The sequence below is a fragment of the Xenopus laevis genome, chromosome 6S (genome assembly GCF_017654675.1).
Source record: "Xenopus laevis strain J_2021 chromosome 6S, Xenopus_laevis_v10.1, whole genome shotgun sequence".
In the NCBI taxonomy this organism is placed as follows: Eukaryota; Metazoa; Chordata; class Amphibia; order Anura; family Pipidae; genus Xenopus; species Xenopus laevis.
In genome coordinates this window covers 75,334,376-75,352,616 of record NC_054382.1, presented here as the reverse complement: position 1 = coordinate 75,352,616, position 18,241 = coordinate 75,334,376, and the positions used below count along the sequence as shown (strand labels likewise).

The following is an 18,241-nucleotide window of genomic DNA, read 5'->3' as shown; positions in this document are numbered from 1 at the left end:
TTTGCCAGAAAGGGAAAGCTGCTCTAAAGGTCTGAATCTTAATAAGTCCTGATGCAATTACTAACATTGATTACAGTCTTCTATCATAGATTTTATGATGTAAATATATTGTTCAGGTATGGGACCTGTCAACAGATCTCTTGTATATTGTGAATCAATCCCTAAGATCAGATAACAGCAGCCCAGAGCATGTACTGTGAATTAGCAGAACAGAAATTCCAGGGACATTTTTGGAGGTACAGAAAAGTGATGCTTTTACAGAAGGTCAAACATTTCCTGGCGAAAAAAATGTGTTGCAGTTCTTATTTGTAAGGGAAGTGGTGCATATTTTTCCCGAAAAGGAATACCTATAAAAAAGTGGGCATAACATACATATCTGACCTAACATGGAGCAGATGTGAAAAAGTCCATTATGAATTGATTTATGTGGGCCTTGCAATGTGACAACTTAAAGGCAATGTAGAAGAACATAATTCACAGGGAGAAAAGATTATTGAGATTTAAGGAAAACTGGACAAAAACATTAGAAAGTTGCCAGAGGAATATGTTTTAAAACAATGCTGTAGATGGTAGCGGAATAGAGGAGTAAGAAGTGACCTGTTATGTGATTTTTCCCTACACGGAAAATCGCAACTGAAGCTTCCAGTTTAATTGTTTTCACAATGGTAAGAATGATTTTTTCAAAATTGAAAATGACAAAAGACACATAAGGCACAATTAGGCATGCAATTTAAGCTTAGACTTCAGACCTTGACAGACTTGTAACATTAAGGAGCAGATTTATCAAAGGTCGAGGTGAATTTTTGAATGAAACAAATTCGAATTTCGAGCTATTTTTTGTGTACTTCGACTAGGGAATAGTCCAAATTTCATTCGAATTTGAAAAAAATTAAAAAATTCAAATATCGGAATTCATCATGTACTGTCTCTTTAAAAATGCGACTTTGACCATTTGCCATCTAAAACCTGCCGAATTGCTGTTTTAGCCTATGGGGGCCTATTTGGAGTCAATTGGTGGACTTTAGAAAAATCTAAGTTTTGTTTGGGAAAAACTTTGAATCGAATGCGATATTCCTTCGATTCAAACGATTCCAATTAGGCCGAATATGGACCTATTCGATCGAAAACTGACCTATTGACCCAAAGAAAACGTTGACTTAATTTCGGTTGGTCTTTGTGAATTCGAATTTCAAAGTTTTTTCAATTCGAAATTCAACCCTTGATAAATATGCCCCTAGTTGTGCTATAAGGGCTAGGCAATCAAACTGGTATCCCCCGTGTGTTAGGAACTATACAAAGCAGCTACCTAACTTGTCAGAAGATACATGCAATGAAATGTGCTGGTTTGTCAAGCAAATGACAAATGCAAAATGCAAAGAGAAATGCAAATTATGTCAAGATGAATTCTCCCAGCTGCTGTTTGTATCTATTCTATCTATTGTGGTTTTCTCCTAAGAGATTTGTAAAAAAACATTTTTTTGTGTTAAAACCTTGGAAGGGAGGTGTGTCTCAAAAGGCCAAGGTTTACACACTCCCCCATTTAGCTAAAGGTTAGGTTATGGAAGATTGAATCATTATGATCAACTCTCCAGAGTTTGATAGTCATGGTACCTTATAGATATAATATGGGGATATGATCCTTTGTTTTTTCTGTGGTTCAGTAATCGGGGTTATAACTACTAATGCAGAATTGCCCAGGGTAAATATAAGAAATTTAGCTTTATGAGATTAGTAGAAATGGAAAAATATAAAAAAGTTTGTTATAGCAAAGAAAGAATTAAACATACAGTAGAACTCCATTTATGTTTTTCAGGGGACTAGAACAAAATGGTGTAAAATCTGGAAAAATTTGTTATATATTGGTGGGACCACAAAAAATTATGTAAAATATGGGGAAACTTAAAATAAGCGGATGTAAAATTTAGGCTTTTTTAGCTTCTTTGTTAAAGACACTAGATACACCTGCAAATGTGGACGCTCCAAAATCAACATAATGTAGAGTGCATATTGGTACAATTCATGATCATGGTTGCCAAAGTGTTACCCTGCCCACTCTCAACCTATTCAGTAGGGGCAGCAGACTTTGGGCCATTGCATCTTATGACTGAGCACTGTGCAGGACTTGCAGCCATTTTGCATCAAAACACAATCTGGTTAGATGAATAAGACACATTAGTTGCAGATGTAACTCGGAGCATATTTGCAATTACATTGGAATTTTGTGAAGAAATGCTGCAAAAAAGTCCAAAATTGCACTTTGCAGACTGAAGTTGCATTTTTAAATAACCTTTACAATTAATATCATAATAACAGCTGTACTGTTCTATACTGTACATTCCAAAATCCTTCAGTCGCTTACTAGAAACCTGATCTGTTTTACAACAATCAGCAAATGCCTTCTTTGGATAGCTATATACATGTAGTTCAGGGAGATTTTAAATTCATGGCCCCAGGTATGTCTAGAACTGACTATATGCAGCAGTTTTAAGGTGAATGGTCAGTTTAACATTAAATTTCTACCATGACCTACTCTGAGTCAATGCATTTGCTGCATCTGGAGGCAACAGTAACATCAGTTATCTCTGTAAAACTCGCTGTGACTCCTTGCAGCAGTGTTCCATTGTTACCCAGCTGAGTAGCATTGAGTTCAGGCAGCTGGAATTAATCTAATATACAACAGTGAGTGACTGAAGTGCTACTGGACACAAATGTATCCCTGCTCCTCTCCTCAGTGGTGGCACTAGCATGCCCAATCTGTAGTCTATCATGCTGCAGTGCTTGTCTGGGCAAGTGCTAAATACAAAATTACTATTATATACTTTCTTGTCAAAAACTGTAATTTCCCCAGGGATGAAGCCGAAACAAAAGCATGGCCTCCAATTTCCCCGAGCACAGATGAAGGGACATTTTATTTATTTTGCAAAGGCATAACTCCTTCAAACAATTCTGATACAATTCTGTCCTGGGGTGACCAAGTCTTCTAAGTCTTCATTATGAATGAAATGTTTTACAATCCAATGCATACTCATATACAGTATGGTCACTGATAAAAATGACCTGGAATAATCCCTATAAACAATACAATTGTGGCAATTACTTTACAAAACAAAGAGCATTTCATGTGACAAGTTTACAAATATTTGCTTTATCAGTATAATGGCAGTTGGTATATACTGTGTTATGTTATTAGCTACAATTAAAGGATGCAGGTATTTATAAATGGACAATAAAAAGAGAAAGCATAACTTGTTCCATACATATACGTGTTTATACAGTAGCTCATTATAGTTCACTTAGTAGTCCAGCAGAGGCAATGAATACAGCCTATGATTACGTGTCTGTGAGATAAGAAATGCGTAAGGCTGTATCGTAATGTACCCAATAAATTACAAATCATTTTACAAGTCTGGTCTTTGAGTGCCTGCTCTACTACAATACAATGAATACTGCACTTTATACATAGATTAAAGGATACAGAGAAAGAATGTTCTTCCTGTATATGAAATTAATGCAAAGCTGATAATTTTTATGCACAGGATCTATTTTCTCTCTATGAATGTTTCCCACATCATAATGACATTGACAGGTCTGCCACGGAAACCCTAATAATGCTAATAAAAAGAAATTATTGCCAGAAGCACTACTACAGATTTTATCCATAATGGCAAATTATTTCGGGTCTGCAGAGTGTTAAAACAGATGCTCATGTAGACCTTGTTCCCAGCTAGCAAAGCAATGATATATTTCAAGGTCTGATTGATTGATTAATGAAGGTACCTATATGTTATCTCTGCTTGTGTGACAGTGGTCTTCTTGTAAATCTGAGTCTGACGCTTACAGGGACTTCATTATGTAGCTTCCATGACTATCCAAGGGCATTAGCAGGTCAGTGCATTGTATGGTGAGAAGATAAGTTGCCAGGTAGACTAAACATTCCACCATGCAGAGTGGCATCTGCAAATATTGTGCAAATATAAGGCACATAATGTGCTGCTTCAGCTGCCTTTTCATTTACTTCAGCTTGTGAAACAGACAGTTAGGTGTAAAAACTGACCAAACAGTTCTCCATTTACCAAGTCAGAAATCTAACACACAGCCCTTATGAGGATAACATTATATATTAAATGATTCAATAATTAACCTAATACAATGCAGAAATGTGTTTTTTTTTTTTCATTAGAAATGTACAAGCAAACCTAGTACTTTATGCATGTTTAAAGATGTTTCATTTATTATTATTTGTCTTAATTGGGGTGGTTAACCATCATAGATGGTTTAAAATATTTACATGACAAATGTTTCTTTCAAATGGAAGCTAACAATATATAATTAAAGGATAATGCAGAGTATGAACGTTCTTACAGCCGACGTGCTGGTAGCATTACACCCTTGTGTTAATTTAACTAAATGTTACAACTCCCAAACTTCTTCTTTGAGTAGAAAATGTGCTGTGTGTCTCGAACAGTTATGTTTATTCATTACAACCTGCACAATATGACAACAAAGTTCTCGGATATTAGCACTATAACTATATTTTTTCTCAGTAAAGATCAAATTGTATCATTGTGACTGGCTTCGTTGTGAAATTTCATTACATAAAGTACAGCAATGGGTTCTGTTATCCAGGAACCTGTTATCCAGAAAGCTCTGAATTATGCGATGGCCTTCTCCCATAGACTTCATTTTAATCAAATAATTACATTTTTTAAAAATGATTGCCTTTTTCTCTTCTATAATAAAATAGTGCCCAACTAAAGCATAGTTATTCCTTATTGGAGGCAAACAATCCTTTTGGGGTCATTTAATGTTTAAATATTTTAAGTAGACTTAAGGTATGGAGATCCAAATTATGGAAAGATCCCTTATCCAGAAAACCACAGGTCCTGAGCATTCTGGAAAATAGGTCCAATAATTAATAACGTTTTGACCTGCACGTACATTTGCATGTTGTTAAAAAAACAGCATTTACACATTCTGTTTTAATTTTGTTTTGCTTTTTTGCAGATACTAACATTACATTCAGTTTTTGAGCATTTTACACATTGAATTGTTTGGGGTTTTTTTTTGCATTTTGTAGATTTTACACTGCAAGTTGTGCATACTGTAAATATTTAGGGGCCGATTCACTAACTTTGAGTGAAGGATTCGAAGTAAAAAAACTTCGAATTTTTGTGCTCCTCGACTATCGAATTGGCGTAAATTCGCCTGAGTAGAATGATTCGAATAGATCGAGCGTAAAAACGCTGCGACTATTCGCCATTCGATAGTCGAAGTACTGGATCGAGCGCAAAAACGCTGCGACTATTCGAAGTACTGTCTCTTTTAAAAATACTTCGACTGCCTACTTCGCCACCTAAAACCTACCGAATTGCTTTAAAAGCCTATGGGAAAGTCCAGTAGGCTTGTTTTCCAAGTTTTTGATCGAATAAAAAGGCATTCGATCGAAGGAAAATCCTTCGAGCGAATATTCGATCGAGCGCCTATTCGCCTGGCGAATATTAGCCAATTCGACTATTCGCCAGCGCGTAAATTCGCCTGAATTGCCTATTCGATTCTATTCGATTCTATTCCCCAGTCGAATATCGAGGGATTTAACCCCTCGAAATTCGACCCTTGATGAATTTGCCCCTTAAAGTGGTTAGTATAGTAAATCTACTAATGGTTTAAGTGAATGCCACATTTTTCTACGTTTGAGTACAATGGTCATGGGTACTTTGAAGTCCCCTTCCTGGAAGCCCATTTGTTGCCATATATCAATAATAATTTAGCATGCCACATGCCAGTAAACTACCAAACAAATGTAAAAAAAAGAAGACAACACTGAGGGGCACATTTACTAAGCTCGAGTGAAGGATTCGAATGAAAAAAAATTTGAATTTCCAAGTATTTTTTTGGGTACTTCAACCATCAAATAGGCTACTACGACCTTCGACTTCGATTCGAACGATTTGAAATACAAATCGTTCGACTATTCGACCATTCGATAATCGAAGTACAGTCTCTTTAAAAAATACTTAGACTTAATACTTCACCACTTTAAACCTACCGAGGTGCAATGTTAGCCTATGGGGACCTTCCCCAGCACTTTTCTAAGTTTTTTTTTGATCGAATAAAAATCCTTCGATCGTTCGATTAAAATCGTTTGAATCGTTCGATTCGAAGGATTTTATCGTTTGATCGAACGATTTTTATTCGATCGATCGATCAAAGTATTTGCGCTAAAATCCTTCGAATTCGATATACAAATTTGAAGGATTTTACTTCGTTTATTAACCCTCGAAATTCGACCCTTGATAAATGTGCCTCCCCGGGTAGAGATCACAACAGTCCGCCACTCTCCATTAATTTCTATAGCATTTTTAAAGGCATATTTACTTTCACCCATTGATATATACTGGAGAGCGACAGAATTTCACTCTAGCAGACTGTGTTGATCTCTAACTTCACTCTTTGATTAATATGGCGATATATGTTTATGGATAAAAATACAGTTATTTCACATATTATGAGGGATGTACTATTTTAGCGTATCATTTTTCTTTATTTTTCATTTTGAGGGTAAATGTTATGTCAGCAGAATTATTATGATGTTTGAATGTTACTTCTTTACTTTACGAGACCATACATTTTAAAACTATGTAAATAGAAGTTAAACAGCAATACAATACTCAGCCTTTATTGTAAAAGGAATTAGAGAAAAAATTGAGAGGATCTCTTACCTTTGAACTGGAGCAAGACATAGTGCAGTGAAGTGAGCCTCTGACTACTGCTGCACAATGAAAGTTTTCGACACTGCAAACTCTTTATTCTTTAGATTTCCTTTTGGCAATCATACTATTTTATACTATAGTTTAGCATTAGTTTTAAGCCAAAATCTTGGAGTCTTGGTCTTGTTTCCGCAGCAGCATCCCAAGGGCCCTCTTCATTCAACTGCAGTCCCACTGATCTCACAGGCTTAGAAGCAGTATCTTAAGGAACCCAGGCTGGTGAGAAATACCTGACCTAGCGAATGCAAATATTGCCAGATATGTTAAGCTTACATTGCCAAGTTCACGCAACACAAGATTTATGAGATAGTTTGGTCATGTGGACTTTTTATTTTTTTTAAAGAACACCCTATAAACTCTAACTCTAAACAAGTATATATATATATATATATATATATATATATATATATATATATATATATATATATATATATATATATATATATATATAGATAGATAGATAGATAGATACACATATATACATATATATATATTTTTTCACTTAGATAGGACTGGCGCATGGACACTGTACAGGGTGCATCCACTTATGCATATTTTGAGCAAACTTTTTAACTAAAAGTATCTCTTTTTACTTAATGTTACCTTTAAGTTCTGCAAAAATAAGTTTTCCCTGGGGGCTATATATTGGAGTGCTGGGGTTAAGTTGTAAAATATATGTATATTAGAGATGCACCGAATCCACTATTTTGGATTCGGCTGAACCCCTGAATCCTTCGCGAAAGATTTGGCCGAATACCAAATTAGGGGTAGGGGGGGGGAAACGTCCTTGTTTTGAGACAAAAAGTCACACGATTTCCCTCCCCAGTCCCTAATTTGCATATGCTTCTTGTTCGGCCGGGCAGAAGGATATGGCCGAATCCAAATCCTACTGAAAAAGTGAAAACGGCTGAATCCTGGGCGAATTCCAAACCGAATCCTGGATTCAGTACATCCCTAATATATATACTGTATATATATATATATATATATATATATATATATATATATATATATATATATATATATATATATATATATATATATATATATTCAGTAAAGAAGGTCCGCACTCTCAGGACTCAAAAATTAGATAATGTTTTATTAACAAAAGACTAACGTTTCGGCCTCTCCGGCCTTTCTCAAAGTAACAACAGACAATGAAAAATGCATTAAATACCCATGATGGCTGGAAAAATTAATTGGCTGACATGTCATCCTTGTCATCATCACAATGCATCCAATAGCATAACTCAAAATACATCAATACTAAACATTAAGAAATACTAAGAAATACAGATACACATATCACTGTTAAAACACCCCTTGTTAAAGAGAGAGGAGGATACTTAAAAACAAACTTTGTAACAGTTGTAAATCTCACTCGCAACTATTTAAATGTATCAAAATACTAGGAAATACTGGTAATGTTACAAAGTAACAAATATGAGTCTAGGTAGAAGGTCTGATTTTATGCTCTCTCCAAAGCGGTAGATAAAATGCTGTCTATATTCTATTGCAGCGTGATCAAATAGCTATTGTTGCTAAGTACCTCCCCCATAGCAACCTAACCATTAATGTCATTATTGACCAAAAAAATTATGTGTGGTTATATTAACCGGTGCATCACCCCACACGGGGTTACAGAGACATCCCAAGATAGACATATAATATATGTGTGTAAAGAAACATATTTCCCTCAAACTATTTACCCCAAGTGTGTCAGTTGCTACCTGTTCCTATATCATGACATTAAGGTATAGCAGCATAATGTCATACAGTCATGTATATACAGTATAACGAATTTAGCATCAAACAATGCCAAATTAAGCACTATCAGTGTATATAAAATTATCAAAAAAAAAATTTTTACAAAAAAAATGTCAAAAATGATAGTATAAAAAATGAAGAAAAAGAAAGCAACATAAAAGACGTATAAAATTATTATTAAGTGCTTTGAAGGAAATCACCAAGTATATATATATATATATATATATATATATATATATATATATAGAGATATAGAGATATAGAGATATATAGATATAGATAGATAGATAGATAGATACTTTCATGAAAAAACAACAAAAGTTGTGATTTATTTCAACGTTTTGGCTCGACGGCTCAAGTGTTGTAGCAGAAAGTAAATCACAACTTTTGGTTTATGTTTTGTAAAGCTGGGATTTGGCATCTTTAACCATAACCCAGGCAATTGATACTTTTGTGTATTTGTGCACCAGCCTGGATGTGATATATATGTGCTGTGTTTTGCAGTGTAAAGAATGTGCAAACAGTTACCATAAAATATTCCAGGTCATAAAATGCCAGGAGCAAATCTCAATCCAAGACTGGAAACTAAGTCTACTATTTAGTAAAATACAACAAGGTTTGAAAATTATACAGGTGGGTAATATATTTTCTGGAGGAGAGGGATTTTCTGGAGTGTTTCTATAAGTTGGAGCACTAGGTCTCAAAAAATACCTAGTAGGATTGTTTTGTAAATGCATATTTACAAAGTAGCATTCTGTATACATTCAAAAATGTCCCATGGTTTTAAAGCTATTTGTAAATGTAATTCAAAGAAGAAGTAGCAGGAGTCAGTTCTCCTCCAGGTGTGTAAATCTGCTACTAACCAAGAGTGCAGTGAATATAAACTATATACAGGTGCTGCTTTCAATTTTTGAAAATAATTTGAAAATGTTTAATTAATGTATAAAGGTTTTGTACGGTTTTACGAATAATGGCTTTTTTCCGTTATTTGGATCGTCATGCATTTAGTCTACTAGAAAGTCATTAAATAAACCCAATAGGCTGGTTTTGCTTCCAATAAGGATTAATTATATCTTAGTTTGGATCAAGTATAAGCTACTGTTTTATTATTACAGGGAAAAAGGAAATCTTATTAAAAAAATTGCATAATTTGTATAGAATGGAGTCTACGGGAGTAAGGCCATTCCGTAATTCTGAACTTTCTGGATAACGGGTTTCTGGATAACGGATCCCACACCTGTATTGGAATGTTGATTTCATTATGCAAAACAGTTTTTGGGTGGCAATACCCTTTCATAAAAATGTTGGGAGGTCTTCATGGCAAAGACGTCATTCCCACAGAGTGATGAAACACCTAGCACTTAAGCATTTATTCTGTTTAATTTGTAGTAACTGTTTACCACAGTTTGTGGTGCTGGCTAAATAAATAAACGCAACACAACTAAATAATTATAATCCAAAAGGATTATAGAATTTTGTATGACAGGTACCATACCTGTATATTACAAATGTGAATCTGTCAGGACACTTTAGCACTCTTCTGGCAACCATTGGGTCTGCTTCAAAAAATCGATTCTCAGTTTAAAGAAAATTTAGGGGATTATTTATCAAAATATGATTTTTTTCTGATTATTTTATTAAATAAAGTCTGACAAATTTAGAATCCACAATTTGAACTAATTTATTATTTAAAAAGCTCAATTTTAACGAATAAGGGAAAACTCAATAAAATCGACCGAAAATCAAAATCATGAGAATTTTTTCAAAAGCACAAAATAGTCGGATTTTCGGCCTAAATCCAGCGCAGACCACAAAAACTTCCAATTTGGATAGGGACCTCTCCCATTTACTTATATATAACCTCAGCATGTCTGAGATGGCGGATGTTTGGATTCTGACTTTTTGCAGCCTCGGTTATAATAAATCTCGAAAAAATCAAGGTTTTTTCCACTGAAATTCGGATTTTAAAGTAAAAAAAACTTTCATTTTTTTGAGTTTTTGACACTCAAACTTTAATAAATAACCCCCTTAAAGTCAATTATACCGTGTGGCACAAAGTTGGACTGGCACAGCCTTTATGGCCCCTTTCTCTTTTTTGACCTTTACCAGGTTCTGGTTATGCTTTGTATTTTCCCAGCAGTGAGAAAGATAGAAAAGAGTTAGTTTAAATATATAAAAATGTATGGCTAAATTTATTGCCACAGATAAGCAGGAGAATCGAGGGAGGCTTTTCCTTATACAGGGATGGCAAAGAGGAGTTTCTCAGGAAGAATCTATAAAGTTTAAACGAAAGGGCAATAGCTAATAGATTATCTAAAAGAACCTGGACTGTAAACAATAAGGCAGTAGAGAGCATCCATCTGCACACATTCTGTCAGTTCTACCCTTTGCAGACAATGGGGATTGATATAACGGGCGAAATGGCCAGCGCTAGACAAAAATTTGCCAGAAATCTCATCCACAGGGACATCGCCAATTTAATAACAGGAATAGATGACAATTCACTAGAGCAAGAGACCATTGCTAGTGCAGTTTCACACCCTATCACCAGGGGAGTTTTTGCTCAGGCGAATAATCGTTACTCCACAAATCCCTTCACCACCTTAGACCAGACGATCTGATAAGCTGAAGCTACTTCCTCCTCAATCTTATCATCATCATTTATTTATATAGCGCTGTCAAGATACGCAGTGCTTTACTGCAGTTATAGCAAACAGGGAATAAATGGTGGATGACAAACAAGGATTACAGAGTACAATAGGGTTAGAATGACCTAGAGATTACAGTTTACAAACTAAAAGGTTAGGGAACAATTGAGACATTAGGGTTATATAAACACTTTGTCATTTTTGATACAGCAATGATTAATTAAGGTACATCGAATAATCCTCTTTAAACAGATGGGTCTTTAAGGAGCGCTTGAAAGTTTGGAAAGAAGGAGAAGGTCTGACAGCTTGTGGCAGAGAGTTCCAGAGAAAAGCAGAAGCCCAAGAGAAGTCTTGTAGACGAGAATGGGCAGAAGTGACCAGAGGAGAAGTGAGGCGAAGATCAGAAGCAGAGCGTAGGTTTCGTGAAGGAGTGTATTTGGAGATTAGAGATGAAATATAGGGAGGGGTTTCATTATTAAGGGCCTTGAATGTGAGTGTAAGTAATTTGAATTTGATTCTAGAAGAGATTGGGAGCCAGTGAAGGGACATGCATATGGGAGCAGCTGATGTTGAGCGGCGAGCTAGATGAATGAGTCTAGCGGCCGCGTTTAGAACAGATTAGAGTTGTGAAAGGTGACTTGTTGGAATACCTGTGAGGAGTAAGTTGCAGTAATCAAGGCGGGAGATGATAAGAGACTGAATCAGTGTTTTAGTTGATTCTGAACTGAGATATGGTCGTATTCGAGCAATGTTGCGCAGTTGAATACGGCAAGATTTTGCAAGTGTTTGAATGTGTGGTGAAAAAGACAGATGAGAATCTAAGATGACTCCTAGGCAGCGTGCCTGTGTGGTGGAATGAAAGGTGGTGTTGTTTATGGTGAGTGATATCTGAGGGACAGGGGAAGATCTTGGAGGAAATATAATGAGTTCTGTTTTAGAAAGGTTCAGTTTCAGGTGGCGCTGTGACATCCAGGAGGAGACAGCAGAGAGACAGTCTGTGATTTGGGAAAGGACAGAATTAGAAAGATCAATCTTATGTCAGTGACATCATATCCTGTATGTTGGAATCTCATAAAAGTTGTAAAAAATGCTGGCGTTTTTAAATTTTTTAAAGCGGGATTGTCTTCAAAAGGTCTAAATATTTTTGTGTTAATCTTTGTAACCAATTTGAGGGACATGCCACATTTGTTTTAGGGTGGGCTCATGTCTAGGGCATTAGAGGATCTCTTTATTATGCTTCCTTGGACATTTGTAATAATAAGTTGTCACTTCAAGCATTTGCACCAACATCTCTAATATTCAAATTCAAATCCACGTGTAAGAGCACTAACGAAGCGTCGATAGGCAGAATTGAATACTAATGAAAGATCTCTAAGAAAAGCTCGTGCTTATATACAATTAGCCCTAAATGGGTCTTTTTGGAAGCTCTGCATTGATTGTTGTGATATCTCTTTGTATAAAATGTTTCACAGAGACTTCAGTGAACTGGCTTATGGTGGACAGTGTTGTTGGGCAATATTAATCAGAACAATGAATCTCTTAAAGGAATAGTTCAGTGTGAAAATAAAACTGTACAAATAGATAGGCTGTGCAAAACAAAAAATGTTTCTAATATAGTAGTTAGCCAAAAATGTAATATATAAAGGCTGGAGTGAACAGATGTCTAATAAAACAGCCAACTTCCTGCTTTTCAGCTCTATAACTCTGAGTTAGTCAGCGACTTGAAGGGGGGCCACATGGTACATATCTGTTCAGTGAGTTTGTAATTGGTCCTCAACATTCAGCTCAGATTCAAAAGCAACAGATATGACCCATGTGCCCCCCCTCAAGTCTCTGATTGGTTACTGCCTGGTAGCCAGGGTAACCAGACAGTGTAAACCAAGAGAGCTGAAAAGCAGCAAGTAGTGTTCTGACTGACATGTTATACTTCAAATCACTCCAGCCTTTATACATTACATTTTTGGCTAACTAACTATATTAGAAACATTTTTTATTTTGCACAGCCTATCTATTTACCCAGTTTTTATGTTTACACTGAACAATTCCTTTAAACATGGCTCTGCCTGATGGTCTTTTGAGATCAGGTTTTCTGGTGGGACCTTGGTGTCCTAGTTCAACACTGGGTGCGGCCCAGTAGTTTTGAATAAAGCCACTAATTTCTGCTGTTTGACATAAGTCTTACTTCCAAAATGGACAAAAAATACTGACTTGTTCAGCTCTTTAATCTTAGAATGGAGATGCCTATAAAATAGGTGCTGCGCCTATTTGCAGCACCCAAATCATAGTAGAAAGGTAGCAGGAAACAATGCATTTATTTATGATTTGCATACACTTAGCTACATGGGATACATATTAGACTACAGCATGTCCCTATCAGAAGCTCTGGGAATATACAAATGTAGTCATGACTGCTTGTCTGGCATGGCCTTATAGAACAGTAAATAAAATAATCATACTGGATTGCTAAACTACAGACTTTTAGCTTTTAAGCATGATGCTGAAACCATTACTAATTAGCAGATATACAGTGTATTTGAGATGTGTACAGAAATTATTATGCAAGTCTGCCTTTAAGTTTTACGGCTATTATTTGGTTGAAATATGCATTGCATAGCTCTACAGTTTACTCCAGAGCCAATTAATACTTTGTTCTACTGTATATGGCTCTAAGATTATTCATGAAAAAAAAACACCAATAATTTTGATGGGCCAATAGATACATTACGGATGTACTTTAGATTACTTATCAGATCTACTATTAGATAACTAGTACTATTTTTGGGGCATTTGCTTCTTCTTTGTTCCTTTTCTTCTCACAAATGCTTTGGGGATACCAAATTTTAGGCACTGCCCAAGTGATTATAATATATGATCTTATACCCTGTTAGCTAAAAAGTGCCCTGGCCAGGGTTTCTTCTCAGCAAGTACCACGGAGCAATCCACCTCTTTTATTTTTTCATTCTTCAAAATCCCAGAGCCGATGCATGCTCAGTAGAGTGAAAAAGTCAGCTTTTTATTGCTAGATCTATGTTCACTCACCGCAGAAAAAGGATCGCTCTGTGGTGCTGGGTTGGGAGAAACTTTTACACTGTATACTGGACACAACAGAAAAGTGGGGTAATAAGCATTATCGGAGTGGCACTCTGCTAGTGCATTCCCACATGACAATGACACTGGAGGCTTCTGGTAAGGGAACACCGTGCATATTAGGATGTGTGAGGATCCTCTGGCTAAGTGGTTATTTGTATAACTGATATTCTCTAAGTTTGGCTTCCAGTGTTCCAATCTGTACCAAGACGTACTTGTAAAAAGCTGACATAATTAAATCTGTGACTTGGTTCATCACATTATATTGTGAGATGTGTACTTTCTAAAGCAAAGCCCTGTATAGTCACCTATCCTGTGATGGGAGTCTACCAGTTCCGGGTAGCCATGCTATACACACCTATATTAAGTGCCATTACCCTGTATTTTACAGAATGTCCTACTACTTCTCAAGGCACCTCCTTAATTTTCCACTCTGCTGGTCAATCAGGTAAACTGTTCTGTAAGAACTAGTGATGGGCGAATTTATTCGGCAGGTTGCGAATTTGTGGCGAATTTCTGCATTTCGCCGCCGGCGAATACATTTGCGGAATTGCCGTAAAAATTCACCAGGGAAAATATATTTGACGCTGGCGACAATTTCGATGCCGGCGACAATTCTAGGTGCCCATTGACTTTAATGGGCATCACAATATAGCCAGCATCAGAATAGTCAGAATTTCGCAAAATTTTCGCCGTTTTGCGAATTTCGCGGGAAATTCACAAATTTTTCTTCAAAGCGAAATGGGAGAACTTCGCCCATCACTAGTAAGAACCAGTTTCTGAAAGTCTGGAGAGTTATTGAACAAAAATCTTGATAAATTCAAAAAACCATAAACAAGGTGTTTACTTCAAAAAGACTACAATTGTTTCAATAACAACCTGTGCAGCCATGCGGACAGTCAGGCCCGGATTTGTGGGAAGGCCACCTAGGCCCGGGCCTAGGGTGGCAGGATTTTAGGGGGGCGGCATGCTGGCCAACCACACCCACATTGGTTCAAAAACACTGGGGATGCGCAGGAGATACAATCTCCATGAAAATTTGCATGAATAAAGGGTAGGGGACAGGGGGGACAAACAGCAGGGGCGTCCACTATGTAAATCCGCCCCTTCTGATCCTTTAACTCATTAGGGCCATAGACTAATGCATATCAGCAAACTTTCAGCAGAAGCCAATTTTTGTCAAAATGGGTCAAATTTGCCCATCCCTAGATACCAATACTCTTCCTTGTGCAGTTATTGGGAGTAAGGTATGACTATAGTTGGAAAGCATGGAGGCGCACACAAACGAACTCCACATGTAGGGCAGGGTGGGAGCTCTATCCAAACATCCAGGACGTTCCACTCTGGTCACGTGGGTGAAGCAAACACTGAATTTAAGGTGCATACGTTGGATTCAATTTTGGATAGAAATGCTAAGTGAAAAGCTGTATAAAATGTTAATTTATTGAATCTTCATTAACTGGCATTATAAGTCTCTTTTTTTTTCTTCAGGTGAATCATGTTGTGGCCTTGCAACGTTAACGTAGAGGGTTATTTATCAAGGTCCGAATTTATCTCAATATCGGCTGCTACAAACTCTGATCTAAGCCGCTCAGGTTTTTAACGCTTATTTATTATTACATTTTCCCGAAAATGACCTTTGCGGGAAAAGCTCAGATTTTCATGATTTTTTTTGTGAATTTTCCCCGAAAACTCCGAATTTTTCGGAGTTTTCACCCAAAAGCTCAGAAAACATCATGAAATTGCCCGACACAACCAGAAATCAATGGGACTGTTCCCATTGACTTTTATGCAACCTTGACAGATTTGAGATGCCGTGTTTTTATATTCGTGCTTTTTAGCCCTCTGGGTTTAATAAATTAAAAATAAATTGATTATCTTTTTAAAAGCCTATTATAACACAAAAAAACGGATTTCGGCAATTTCGGGTATTCAGAGCTTAGTAAATAACCCCCTATGTAATTCTCATGCGGAATCATGAGCAGAAAGGGATCACACTGCTATACCCAAACTGTGCTTAAAGGAGAACTAAACCCTAAAAATTAATATGGCTACAAATGCCATATTTTATATAATGAACTTATTGTACCAGCCTAAAGTTTCAGCTTCTCATTAGCAGCAATGATCCAGGACATTAAACTTGTCACAGGGGGTCACCATCTTGCAAAGTGTCTGCGACACTCACATGCTCAGTGAGCTGGTGAGAAGCTAAACTTAGGGGTCATTGTAAATGATCAAGCAGTTGGTCTGTAATATAAGCTGATGCTATAAGGCTGATTATTAAATTCTGATTCTAGTTGCACTGGTTTCTGTGCTGCCATGTAGTAATTATCTGTATTAATTACTTATATTGTGTCATTTCTATTCTATGTGTACTGTATATTTTAAATTGGTCCCTAAGCTCAGTAAGTGACAGTAGCACAGAGCATGTGCAGTGAATCAGCAGTACTGCGGCATCTTTTGGAGCACAGATCTTTACTTTAAAGGGCAATGCAAGATTTTTGTGCAATTTTTACACCAAGCTACCTTTAATCATTCTCTTTGCTTAGCTTACATCAGGCTCCTATACCAAAGTTTTTATCTGTTGGTCTTTCTTGTTTTTCCTTTTGATTGTAGATCAGTAAAAAGTTTTTACATTTCATATATCTTTATTAGTCCAACATTAATATCTATATATGTGGTAAAATTGTATAAACATCTAATTAAAACATATCTATAAGGTTCTAGCTAATTTGCAAGAAACTTTCCAAACCATCCACCTTCACTATCTAATTACTCGTAATTATGGTGCTTTAAGTCTCCACAGTCCAGGGAGCTCCAAATTCACTTTGTGTAACATTTAACTATTTTATTTTAAAGTAGGACATTCCTGAGGAGACGATTTGTCAGTTGACATGTTGTAGAGAACAGTCCATAGGTATTCATTAAATTTTGATATTAGGAGAGGGCTGTCAATTTGTCCCTAGGAAATTTAGAACGTTAAAAAATATCTTGTCCCCAAGTATGATTCATTCTGAAGAAAAAAACCAGCATGGCTCACTTACAAAGGCTTAAATGTGGCACTACATAGTGCATCACTTGCCAATATGTAGTAGTGGGGAACACTTTTCTATCACTCACCACAAAAGAAACACACAGAATTAGTAGGCAATATATTAACTGTAATACACGTAATGTAATATCTAGTTTCTGGTCTGGAGCAAACAGGCAGAACTTTAAAAGAAAGAGCCCGTGAGCACATAAATAATATAAAGAACAAAAAAAAACTAATGTGGCTAAACATTTTCAGTTCTGTTTTGAAAATAAACTTCAATATTTTTCCATCAGAGGTATTGAAAAAGTTTTTTCTGAATCAGAGAGGGGGAGAGATCACCAAAAAACTTCTACATTTAGGTGGATTTTGACATTAGGTACTAGATTTCCTGGGGCATAAATAAAGAACATTATGTGACGTGTTATTTCTAATGAATCTGTTCACTGTTGCCTTAGAGACATGCGCAGTTGATATCTATAGAGTAATGAAATAGAACACTATATTGTGTATAACACACTGCGCATTGCTCTATGTACAACAAATATTTAAATTTCTCCCTAAAAAAGTGTATATTGTACACTCTAAACTTCGTCTAAAATGTGTTTATCATTATGATTCTTGCTATCCATGTGTGTGTGTATATATATATATATATATATATATATATATATAATTGATATATTGTTTTATTATTATATTGTGTTATTTTGTATAAAGTTTTTTGTTTTGATTTGACTTCTATGAGAATCCCAAGATGGCGGTTAACCAACCCTTTAATAGTGGGTCTAACTAGAGTGAAGTCACACTGAAGGTCTCCAATGATTATGTGCTTTAATGCACCACATGTGTAACTCTAGTATTCACAAAGCCAATTGGTCCTCTCTGGTTTTAAATATGTTGTGGGAAGAATAATATGTAGCCTATGATTAAGTATCCTG

General features: G+C 36.1%; 1 protein-coding gene across 1 annotated transcript in view; it reads right to left on the bottom strand.

Annotated features, from left to right (window-relative positions):
- The window catches only part of LOC108720058 (collagen alpha-1(IX) chain), a 38,834-nt gene extending 31,789 nt beyond the window's left edge, over positions 1-7,045 (bottom strand). The window contains exon 1 of the mRNA XM_018269423.2: positions 6,720-7,045. Coding sequence (XP_018124912.1) covers positions 6,720-6,740 — 21 coding nt within the window. The 5' untranslated portion in view covers positions 6,741-7,045. The remainder of the gene's footprint in view (positions 1-6,719) is intronic.
- Between the last annotated feature and the right edge of the window lie 11,196 nt (positions 7,046-18,241).